Source organism: Symphodus melops (assembly GCF_947650265.1).
Source record: "Symphodus melops genome assembly, chromosome: 11".
NCBI classification, from domain to species: domain Eukaryota; kingdom Metazoa; phylum Chordata; class Actinopteri; order Labriformes; family Labridae; genus Symphodus; species Symphodus melops.
The window spans coordinates 15,439,145-15,451,757 of NC_136701.1; the positions used below are offsets into that span (position 1 = coordinate 15,439,145).

The following is a 12,613-nucleotide window of genomic DNA, read 5'->3' on the forward strand; positions in this document are numbered from 1 at the left end:
AGTCTAGACTGACATATGCTCCAGCTTCACCTGCAGCTCTGCAGAGAAGAAAAGGCCACATGTGCTCACGGAGCTTTGTCTTCCTGCGATCTGTTTTTTTCCTACTGACGTATAGCCTCACCTCTTTACCACCACATGTGCTACACGTTTGGCAACGGCAGCACACGCTAACACAAGCTTATTACTTTAAGGACGCGCTAAAAAGTGAGGCTGTCTCTCTCACCCACACACTTTGCAATCTCACAAATCTGAGACTCGACTTAAAAAAAAAAAAAAAACTGTAAAAAATATCTGAAATAACCGTCTTCGGCCAAGCGCTGCAGCTGTCATCTTAATGAAACTTTCCATGAAGTTTCAAACATTACCGTACGATCACTGATCCTGTTTGACTGCACCAGTTCACCTGTACCTCGAACATCTCTGCAATACAAATACTGCTGGGGACTTTTGTTGAGGCAGCAACCATGAACACATCTCCCTTACAGTACTCGGCCACTTTTAGTGGCGATGTTCTAATTGGGATGATGTATAATCACACTGTACTCAAAACACTCACCCACACATGTACGAATGCACAAACAGTCAATTCTCCCATGTACTTGTTCAGTATCCCCATCTATTCATAGTCGCTTACATCAGCACCCACACTCACCAGCTTGTTCCTCCGAGCTGCAACCAGCCAGCTGGTTCCAACTTCTCCGCCTAATTTTTGAGGTTGTGTATCGGGCATGTTTTCCCTCTCCGCGAAGCCTCATTGCTGATCCTAACAAGGCGCAGCAGCTCGGAGAGCAATGAGAAAGGTATACGTGTGTTTTAATCACCTCAACCAAATGAGCCTCTCAGACCAGACTGAACCACATGTGACACATAAAAGACAGCTTTGTTGCAGCTTTTATTTCAGCATGGTTACACTTCTCTCTGCTGTGGGTCTGGTTGTGAAAGATAAGACAGACGCCCGCCACAGTAAAAAAAACAAAAAAAAAAAAACGAATTTATTGGGAAAAAACCTCAGTGTCTCCTTATTGTTTGTTGACTGAAGCTCTCTCATGTTGTCATTCAGAGTCTTGGAAAAAGAGCTCAATAAAAAAGTTCAACCCAGAAAAAAACCAAAGCAGCTGTGATTGTTCCTCTGTGGTCATGGCTCTATTTAAATCCATGAACTCGTCATGCTTTTTTTTAAAAAAACAAAAAAAAACAGGAATCTCTCTTTTCATTCAGGCTCATCTACCATTCGCTGTGGTTGGAAGCGTGGAAGAGGTCAAAGTGGGGAACAAAACCGTGAGAGCCAGACAGTACCCCTGGGGTGTCGTGCAAGGTGAGAACCATTTATGTTGTGTTTGTGTGTCTCCAGCAAACACAACAGTAAGTTCAGAGAGGGGCTTGGATCCCCTCTCTAGAGTGAACCGAAATACATGTTATTTTTTTCAGCAATAAGGCAGAGGGATTATCAAAGTGTGATGTTTGCACTGTCATCCTTGTGCATCTGAAGAGCTGCAACACATTCTTGATACATGAACTTTTGCACATGGAAAAAGCTTCAGTTTGAGTTCAGCTCCATCAGAATGGAGTCTCCGTGAGATTAGTGATGTTTTTTTAGCCATTTCCTGTTTTCCAATAATAAGTATAATACTTTAGATTTAGCTAGTCTCATTCCAGCGTCAGTCTTGACTTCGCTCTCATGCTGCAACAGGAAGGTTTGAAACGGCCGTTTCCCTTGTCACCACATCAACACGTTTGAGTGAAACTATCGAAATCGAAATAATAGACGCGGGGCCGTAAACATGAAAGCTCATCGTGGTTTGAGACGAGCTACGTCAGGCGATTTTTTATTTTTTTTGAAATCACTGGAACGCCTCTCGGACGGATCGGTGCAGAGTATCAGCATTCAGTTTGAGGTGCAGCGTTTATCACGCTATCGTGCGTGGGCACAGATCTAATTACATGAACGTGGTTATGGCTCTCTCTCTCTCTCTCTCTTTATAAACCCTGCAGCAGGGTTCTGTTCACATCGACTCTGTTTTGGGTGTCAAAATTGAGAGATTGAGTCATCAAGTCAACAAAGCATTTATTTCAAAGACGATGAGAACTTTCAATCGGCCATGTAACGGCCCACCGTGAAGATGAACAAACGCTACTTAAGTTGAACTAGAGATGCGAGAAAACGGCTGGAAAAGCAGAAATTCATCTTCTAAATATGATTTTGCGGTTGAGAGAGCATCAGCAGCGGTATATGCATTGAGCAGCTCACAGATCGCCTATTTGATTATACCCGCCCTGTTAATGCATAGTGTGGTCCACAGCTGTGAGTGTGACTTCATGCAGAGTGACACTGTGGAATTAAGGGTGAGTGGGCAGCGACTGTTTTAGGAAATTGTCAGTGTGTGTTAGTGTCTCCCTGTGATGTGTAGGATGATCTCTGTCTTTGTGTTTGCGTGAAAGGCACGCGTGTGCATCTGCATGTGTTGCCACGGGTGACACCACTTATTTGTTTTGCCACATCTTCGTTCCCCTGCGCTCGTCAATTACCGTCAGCATTTTAATTTCATAACGTCACGCAGAGTTGTGCTGTGAGAAAATCACTGCTCAGATGGGAGTTCTTGGATTTTCTCTCTCTCTCTCTCTCCCTCGCCCTTCTTTCCTCTGTTTTACTGCTCGTTTTTTCAACCTCTCCTTATTTCTTTCCTCCATTATCCACTGACTGCTTCATTCCCCAACCCTCTGTGGACGCTGTAGATAAATATAAAGCCCGCTGTGCGTCTCCTGGGGACTCGTCAGTTTACATGAAGCCAGAGGTTCACTCCAGTAACAGAAAAGTGCCATCTGCAGAAAATGTTCTCAGCATTACTGTAAGCGCTTTCCTCCATCATAAAGATATAGTCATTGTTTTAGAGGCCAGCTGTGGTTCAGTGGTCGTCTCTCAACCTGGAAGACTGGCTGTTCGATGTGACCACTTACCATTTTACTCTGTCATTTTTCAGAAGCAAGTACCTTCAGGTAGATATTAGATGGTCTTGAACTCTGCACATGCTTACATTAGAAGGGTAAGAATACAATTAAAGGGGGGAAACAATGCAAAAACATAACAAGCAAATTATGTATCTTTTTGTCAACAAGCACTCAAATGAAATGAAGTGGGAAACACTTTTGGATCTGAATGTAATATAGAGAAATATTGCTGTATATAGTAGGTAGTAAGTAAAATTAACCTTTATTTTCTTATTTTAGTAGTGTACATTCTGGAGGAAATTGCCATCTTATGAATAAATAACTAAAAATACGCATTTGTTTAAACCCTCTTTGTGTCGTGAATATATTTTCTTTGTCTTATCTAATCCATCTAAAACCAAGGAGCAGAGTGTAAGACAAGCTAGCGGCATCGCTTTAAAGCGGTCCTGCTTGTAATCAGATGGCTCACCATGTATTCTGACAGAGTCTCTGAGCACTCAGAGGAAGACAGAAGTCTCAGTGTTAGACTCCACTTGGCCGGCTGAGAAGAAGGCCTGTGTCAGTGGAAACCGTTTGAGGTGCCAGATGTCATATAGACGGGTTTTGGTAACCTCTTGAAGAGTCATGGGAAACTTCCACAGACTCGAGAGAAGACAGAAGAAGCGCTGTCTACTGACAAAAGAGTAACTACAAGGGGGTTCAAGTGTGTGTTTGTGTGTGTGTGTGTGTTTATCTTCCCTCAGGATCTTGATGATCTGCTATCTCTGAACTCCAGACATCTTTGGCATTAAAAGAAAACCTCTCGTGTTTCTTCTCCTCAAAGCTTCTGTGTGCCTGTTCAACTGTTCACATATTATATTATTGTAGTGGTTGTTTTCATATATAAACGGATCGTAGTCATCACTGACATTCTCAGTGTCTTCATTTCTTGGAAAAACCGGTCAGGTTAAAAATTTAAACCATATTTGTAATATCAATAAGATCCAGAATATTTTGAAATATAAAAGTAAAATCAACAAAAACAAACAACAAAAAGTCAAACTATTTTCCAAATGCGTACATCACACATAACATTTGAAAATATTTTTATGATTCTAAACGCAATGCTTTAAAATTTGATCAGGTCAATGCCTTTTTTTTTTTTTTTTTTTGAACAACAGAAAAACATGTTGGCCCTAAAAGGCTGTTTCGGTTGATCAGACGTCCCTTTAAAATGATGAAAAGTGAACTCTCGGGTGGTGGTTTATCTTATCAATCCTCTCTTAATCGGCCCCGCGTTTGACCTCAGCTCTCGGCTCTCACTCGACCCGACTCAACATATTTCCTCTCTCTGTTCAGCATCTATCACGACAAGAATATTTCTGGGGTAAACGTTTGGTGACTTCTCTGCAAAACCACCAGAACTTCTGTAATATCGATTTATTTAGCTTCACTAAAAATGCTACACTGATGAAAGGCCAGGAACAAATGAGCCATTTGTACGCTCGATTAAAAAGAACTCGGTGGTCCGACTGCGTGCAACATGTGTTAATGAATCTTCCATTTGCTCTCTGAATTTCTATTATTTGTTTGATAATCACTGATAAATCTGCAGCCATGTAGTCTATTTGTGTTGTCACGCTGCAGAGCCCTGTGCTCAGATGTCTTCAGGGCTCAATGCTGCAGCAAGTCAGAGGATTGGCCCTCACTCAGCCCTCAGCAGGGGGCCGGTGCAGAAAGACTAATAGATGCCAAATGAACAGGCAATTTTAGTAGTCTGGATGAAGCCCCAGAGAACAGCTCATTCCTGTTTTTAACTCAAATGTTCCCACTAATGATGTGCAGTCAGCCAACAAATTTAAGTGAAAAGTAACAGTGAGTGATTTCGACAGCTGCATGAGCACGTCGCCGTGGGCCAGAATGTGTTAAAGTAGGCGAGGGCAAGTTTGTGCTTTTATTTTCTTACTTTTTATTCTTGTTCAACAAAGACAAGTTTCTTGAAACTGGGTAGTTTTGGCCCTTCAGCTTTACATTTTTTACATTTTAAAATATGGTATGTAATCCTGCACTACAGACTCTGATCACTGTATTTTCCATCTGTGGAGCTTAATGATATGCTAACTGGGCTTTCAGTGTCATTATTGCTGGAAAAAACTCTTTACAATACCTCTCTGAGGTTTGCTAACAGGTTTTTTTTTTTTTTTTTTCACAGTAAATTCCTAAAAAGGGAATTTTGTTTCTTTGACAGCACATCTCTGTTCTAATGTGGCATTTTAGCTTTTTAAGGTAAGCCACCTGATGTATCGCCTTCTACACTGGATAGACGGTGTGCGAAGCTGTGCTCGAGGATTTGAATACTTTGCAGACATTTGGCATTCCAGCGGGCCAATATTTAAAGAGGAGACGATCAAGCACGTCCAATCTAAAGCGGTTTAACAACTTTTCCACACAGACTATAAAGGTATTATGAGGTTTTTAAATGGCAGAGAACTTACTGTCTGGAAGGGAAAGTTCCTTTTTCAAAGGGAGGAGTGAAGAAAGTAGAGCAGAAAAGCTTCTGACTGCAGCGTGTCTGCAGGCCTGAAAAAGTCTTAAAAGGCATGGAATTAAGTCTGCTCATAAAAGCCTTTGAAGGTATTGAAAAGTGTTGAATTTAATTAAGAAAACCTTTTAATTTGGCGTTTCAGTCAACATTGGTCACTATAGCAACCACTGTCAGTAGCTTTAGTTACAATGGGAACAAGGAAAGCTCCTACTTTTATACTGGGAACATTACATTTTAAATAAAACACTTAATTACTTCTATTAATATTTTGATAAATGATCAACTTAAACTCCAGTGACATTATCAGTCCCCCCCGTTTCATCATCATTATAGTTGCCAATGTTAACACAAGATTGATCAGTCAATCATACTGAGCTTTAAGCCTCCATCTCTCTCTTAATCTCCCTCACAACACCAGCACAGTTTGCTCCGTTCATCATGAGTCCGGGTCCACTCCAGGTTTGTGCTTCGAAAAAGCGCCACTTTACTTTGGTCACTCTTGTTCATGGTGGATAGATGTTGGGTCTTTGTTAAGAATAAGCCAGAGAGTACGGTCTAAACCTCCCTTTTTGTAAAGTGTCTTGAGATAACATTTGTTATGAACTGGCGCTGTATAAATAAAGATGATTTCTCACTGGTTAATCCAGCCTTTCCTTTCAGTGCCTCGTCAGATGAGGCTGACTGAATTTAAATTATATGATCAGATTAAACCCCGGTGAACCCCCCTTGGGATTTTTTTTGTTCATATTGGAACCAAATAATTTCATCCAGACCATATTCTCAAAGACCAGAGATTGTCCACGCACCCTGCACACTTGCTGACCTTTGTTCTGGCCACATAAAGAACAGAAAAAAAAAAAAAAAAATTCAACATTTTCATTTCCAGCAAAGCGGAAATTTGTTTGGATGGAGCAGATGAGGTGACCTATGAGTAAAAAGGCTTCATCTGACGCCCAGGGCACATTCCCCCTCTGCTGCTTTCAGTCTGTTCAGCAGGAAATACTTCCTGCCCCTTTCCCCACCATCAAATATCTGAACTGTTGGAGTGATTTTAACATCAAGCTAAGCTAAACTTTTTTAAGTTGCACCTGGAAAAACAAATTAGTATAACTTTTTTTTTTTTTTTTTAACAGCAGTTAGTAAGAGAAGTGTGATAGCTTGGCTTGCATTACGTTTATGAGTGTGATTTGTTCCGTGATGTGCTCGCTACTTCACATTCCTGACGATTTGGTCTGATTTCCTGCTTTGAGAGAGGAACGGAATGAAGCAAGGTGACAGATGGGCTGTTACAAAAAAATAAGCAGTAGAAAGGAAAGCCAGGCATGCAATAAATGAAGAAATAAAGACCCAGAATTTCTATCCAAGACGTGACTTCACATTGATGTGCTTACAAAAGGCTCATTGAAGATGATTTTAACTCCAATACATATCACTCTTAATGTGTTTGAAATGAATGATGGAGTGATCAGCTGACCTGATGCTGATGTTTTCTACCTCTCCAGTCGAGAACGAGAGTCACTGCGACTTCGTCAAACTCCGAGAAATGCTAATCCGAGTCAACATGGAGGATCTGAGGGAGCAGACCCACGCCCGCCACTATGAGCTGTATCGCCGCTGCAAACTGGAGGAGATGGGCTTTAAAGATACGGACCCGGACAGCCAACCATTCAGGTAGGCGTGATGAGAGTGTGTGTGTTACCTATTGTTTCGGAGGCGATGCCTCACCCGTCACTTGACGTTTTCTTCGCTCTGTCCCGACTTTTCTTCCCGCCAGTCTGCAAGAGACGTACGAAGCGAAGAGGAAAGAGTTCCTTGGCGACCTGCAGCGTAAAGAGGAGGAGATGCGGCAAATGTTTGTGAACAAAGTTAAAGAGACGGAAGCAGAGCTGAAAGAAAAGGAGCGAGAGGTCAGTCTCAATATAACATCCATGTATCAATATTTAAACCTCAGAGGGCTTCCTTTTTCCATTGATTGTCTCCATGATCACAACAAACAAACGTAATCCCATGTCACAGATTATCAAAAAAATAAAAATGCAGCAGGTGAAGTGAGCGTGTGTTTTCAATGAAATCTGTAAAATGAGACCTTGCACGGTGAGTCTGTTCTCCCCAGCAACATTTGGCGTTACTTCTATGAAATGGACTTTGATACTGTTTTGCAGTTAAACAGTTACAGCTGTGTGTGCACCCGAGTGCCTGTTTCTCTGCAGCTCTGCTGAAGCGCTAACGCTAGCTCGTGTAAACAGTCACCCTGCACCCAGCACACAGGCTCCAACATAAAGCAGAAAAGGGTTTGTCTAAAGGTTCTATATCAGAAGGCACAGAGCAAGTCGTCTGATGTGACACCACACACGTTTTATAGATATCTGAAATTTCACCAATTACCTTTATTAAAAATAATAAAAAATAAATGTGTTTGAATCAAAGGATGCAAAGTTTTTTTTTTTTTTTTTTTTTGTGGTCCTGTTCTTACATCTCACTCTCTCGTCTCTCCTCTGCCGTTCCTCCTGTCCCATCTGTTCACCGCCGCCACCACGCTTCTCCTCTCCTCCCCTCTCAGCTGCACGACAAGTTCGAGCAGCTGAAGCGGATGCACCAGGAGGAGAAGCGGAAGGTGGAGGAAAAGCGGAGAGACCTGGAGGAGGAGCTGAACTCGTTCAACAGGAAGAAAGTGGCAGCGGAGACCCTCTCCCTATCTCAGCCCCTCAAGAAAGACAAGGATAAGAAAAAGTAAGCAACCCATCTTTCCTCAAACTCACTCTGCTCCTGCTTCTTTCTATTGCACAAACTATCTATTAATTCCGTTGTCATTTCATTTGGTACCTTAAATCCCGAGATGATTTCCTCTTGAATACTAGAACCTCTTTCATCCCTTCTCCTTTTACTCTAACCGCTGTTGCACATGTTACAAACCTTAACATTTCCTTTCACGACACTAAGTACTCGGGATATTCACAGACAAGTCGGTGCACCCATCAGGACAATAGAAAGTTCCACTTATCAAGAGGTGATATAGGATATGGTTCATTCAAAGCCTGATTTCTTAAAATTTAGAAAAGAAAAACGTACCACTGTCAATGTCATGACTTTAATCTATGGTTACGCTTCAGTTCTCTGAAATCTTTTTCAAACAGAACTCAATATCTGAAACTATTCAGTCTGGGACATCTTAAAAAAACAAAAAAAACAAATGTATTCCAGGCTTATGACAGTGCTGTACAATGACATGAAGTGAACACAAATACAAGCAGCGCTCCTCATGTGAGGCTTGATGCGCATGTAGAGACATGTGGCTCCCCCTTGTGGCTGCTCCCCACACTCTGCACTCAGCGCTGCCTAAAGTGACCAGACTTCCATTTTGTGGCTCTATGAAGACGTCTCCCCTTTTTCCTGGTTTGCTTTTCATTCCATACGTCTGCTAGACTCACTCCAGTTCCCTCAGCTGACACGGGAACCACGCGGATGTAGTTGTGATGGCTGCTTTCTACTCGCTAACACAAAGCGCTGCTGCTTCTTTTAAATGTGGCACATCTTTGCTTTAACATTTCTCTACCGATCACATTCAGTTTATTTTTTTTTAAATTATCTTCTCATTCATTATTCATTGAATTTATTTTATTTGTTTTTTTTTTGTTTGTTTTCAGTTAATTTATGGGCGCTGTAGACCATCCCACACACAACCATGGATATGTCCTCCATCATCATGCCGACGAAAACATCAGTTAATTTGTGTTTATTTGTTTATTTGTTGTTGTTTTTTTTTGACATTCCATCTTGACATTGTGCACATGGACCAAAGACAATGAGGAGGAGGAGGAGGAGGATGACGTCACGGGGGGAGAAAACAGGGCAAAGGTGGTGAGAGGTTTTGTGGAAAAATTAATTCTAAGAGTGGCCATCTCATTTATTCAGGATCTTTCATTCCATGTATAATTTTTGGACTCTTTTTTACACACACACACACACACAAATATGCAATTTACTATGTTGTGCTTTATAGATTTGTGTTCTTCTTTTGTGTTCATCCATCAATTACTCCCACAGAAACAAGAGTAAACGTGTTCTGGGTACTACAGTTTAAGTGTTGGGGAACGTCTTAGTCCTTGAACCCTTCATCAATTTTAAATACAAGATGAGAATGACTCATTAGAGATACTGTTAATCCAGCCTTTCCTGATGTAAGGAACCTGAGCAGTCTGATCTGTTGTGTGACTGTTGACCTTTTTGGAGTTAGATTCCACAGTAGAGAGATTCCTGATCATGTGAGCCAAATCAAACATCTAACTAGCATAGAGTCGAGCTATTAAACCGAGTACCTGTATAGCGTATAAATGAATATACTCTAGGTACTGACATCTTAATCCTTTTTCTAAAGTCTTAATAAAAACGTATGCAATATTTTGGTGCTGTTTCATATTAACTCGGTAAATGTATGTGAATATTTCCAAGAGCTTACCCAGCTTTTTATGCAAAATGTACTAGTTTTTGAATAAAATATTATTGCAAGAAGCACGTATGACGGTGTACTGTTACTATATTTTAAAAGACGAGTTAATATGTTGTGACAGCGGACGCACACACAAACATGAAGCCATCATACACACACACACACACAGAGTATTCAGGAGATCATACAAGCCCCAGCTCGCTGTAGAAGAGTTTCCACTCACAGGGAGAGAGCAGCTGTGTTTACTGTCACTGGAAATAAATGCAACAAGCCCCATCCCAACTTTGATGTCCTGTCTCTGCCATGATATGTTTGACGATATTCATCAGGGGAAGGAGGTAAAAGTGGAACACAGGCAGGTGAACGTACACACACACACACACACACACACACACACACACACACACACACACACACACACACACACACACACACACACACACACACACACACACACACACACACACACACACACACACACACACACACACACACACACACACACACACACACACACACACACACACAGAGGCTGTTGGGCTGTAACCCAAACAGCTGTCAGCTTGAGATGCAATGTTTCCTGTTTGTTGCAGAAAAGCTGAAAGACGTTTTCTCAGTCTTTGTTCCGCTTTCACCATCGTGCTGCTGACCTCAGCATGCCTCTGTGTATGTGTGTGTGTGTGTCTGCACTGTCCAGCATGTTTACAGTGTGTGTTTGCCAGATAGGAGAAAGTGTGCTTGTGAAAAGGACAAATGTCATATTTATTGACCTCGTTTGTCTTTGCAGTGTGTATGTGTGTGCATGTGAGACTGTGTGTTTAAAAAGTGACTTTAATGACCGGATTCTTTTTAGTAGTGAACACACACGGTGCGTTTTAACACCGACTGCAGCTGTTCCTCATTTCACCAACAACGACTGCTTTCTCACGGTTGTTTTTTTTCCCTTCTACTTTGAAAACAAGGAACTTAATTAAATATCAGTATTGGAGAAAATAAATGTATATGACATTCAGAGTCACTAAACTTGTATTCCTCTAACAAGTGGAAACTTAGTTTGGTCCTAATTCATTTGTATTTGTGAAGATTATATAGTATAGACGGGTCCTCTGCTGATCACATCACTTTTTGTGCGTCAAAGTTTATTTATTGATTTGTATTTTCTGTTAAACTGTTAGTGTAAACCAACACTCTTGATTTTTGACTCATGAACCACAGACAGAGGAAGTCACGGTACAGTATTTAGATCGAACCATTGTAATGGTTTTCTGTTTACTCTGCCAGCACTATTATTATTCTGCCCAGCACCTGCAGAGCTCACTGGATCTCATCCAGTAGTACAATCTGTTCAAAGCTCTCTGTTCTCTGTCCTTCAGTGCACCACCAAAACACTCTGCTTCCAAAGCTGAGTGATAATGACCGTCTGTCGTACAGGACAGCATGAGACCCACAGGCCGACGGGCAGGAAGGAGAAACGATGACGATAAGGAAAAGCGTTTCAGTGCTGTAGTTGACAAACACTGAAAGGATGACGCGTCTGTACTTCATGAGTGTGAAGCAACTTAACTCAACCAGATAACATTGACACATCAAGTTCACAGCCAGGCTAGTTTAAAAAAAAAAAAAAAAAAGTATTCTGTAAGATATTGCATCCGGCTTGTTAAACCACACGTTAAGTCCCCAGCTGTAGAGCTTTAAATGTTTGTACTTATCCAGCTGACATTCTTCTAAAAACATATCTAATATAGGCCAGACACAAAGTACTGGGTTAAGTTGACCCAAGGGCACTTTTGTGTTCATGTTACCTAGTTTCCCCAGATAACTCCTCAGATGTTTTGGTTATGAACTGAACACAAAGACAGTGTTGACCTGCTCTGAGTTAGGTGTCACGTTCCTGAGAAAGCCCGTTTTCTTGTGGTGCTTCACAAACAAAGGTCAGCTGACTTGAAATAGCACAGCAGTGCTGATTTTAAGCCCAGTTCAAAAGTTTACAAAAATATTTCATGAATTAAGAACATCATTGAATCTCAAGCCTGGCAGAGAGGCTGCTAAACTAAAATTACCATAACTGAAATTTTATGTCACTGCCTACTGTTAGTGACATTTATACAAAAAGGGTATTAAAATGTGTTTACATGCTTTTTGTCACAGCCCGTGCAGTGTAGAGCAATGCCAGACTTCGAGATAAGACCCAATAAAACATAGGAGAGAACGCTTCCTCAAACCTTACTGTATACAGTATGTGGGCAAGGAAAGAGTTTAGCATTTGTAGAAAAATCAGAATACCATTTTATATTTATATAAAACAAACAATGTATTGATTCTGTAGACTGGTTAAGGACACTAAGTCTCCAGAGAGTAAGAAACTGTAATTGTTTTTGATGCAGAACTAAAGCTTTCCCAACTTTTACAAAACTTCAAAAAACAGAAATACAGTTTGAGACTTTTTAAGTCGTAGCTTTATTTCTGTGGGTGACCAAACAAGATATAGCTGCCTCCATTTATGAAGGAAATGCAAAGTAAAATGCTTCATATTGGTCATAGGTGAAACGACACATCCATAATAACTGGATGAATTTGAAAAAGACAGTTAAAAAAAAAAAAAAAAAGAAAAAAAAAAGACAGTAACCAGTTCAGGTTGTAGTTCAAATTGCTAGTTTCCATCCAAACAGTTATTGTGCCGACAGTCACAGAGTGAG

At 41.0% G+C, this 12,613-nt stretch overlaps 1 protein-coding gene and 1 long non-coding RNA gene across 4 annotated transcripts in view; one reads left to right on the top strand and one right to left on the bottom strand.

The window, feature by feature from the left end:
• Positions 1-12,613, top strand: part of septin8a (septin 8a) — a 34,103-nt gene that overhangs the window by 17,010 nt on the left and 4,480 nt on the right. For 2 of the 3 annotated variants that reach the window (XM_079355998.1, XM_079355997.1), the window contains 4 exons: positions 1,219-1,315; positions 6,973-7,141; positions 7,245-7,377; positions 8,031-8,200. In XM_079355998.1, the coding sequence (XP_079212124.1) occupies positions 1,219-1,315; positions 6,973-7,141; positions 7,245-7,377; positions 8,031-8,200 (569 nt within the window). Of the gene's footprint in view, positions 1-1,218; positions 1,316-6,972; positions 7,142-7,244; positions 7,378-8,030; positions 8,201-9,114; positions 9,987-12,613 lie in introns of those variants that run through there. The other variant, XM_079355999.1, reaches the window with a different exon arrangement.
• LOC306831771 lies at positions 286-1,207 on the bottom strand. Its single transcript, XR_013780122.1, has 2 exons — positions 377-1,207; positions 286-323 (listed from the first exon to the last, which is right to left on the bottom strand). It is a non-coding gene; the product is annotated as an uncharacterized lncRNA (long non-coding RNA).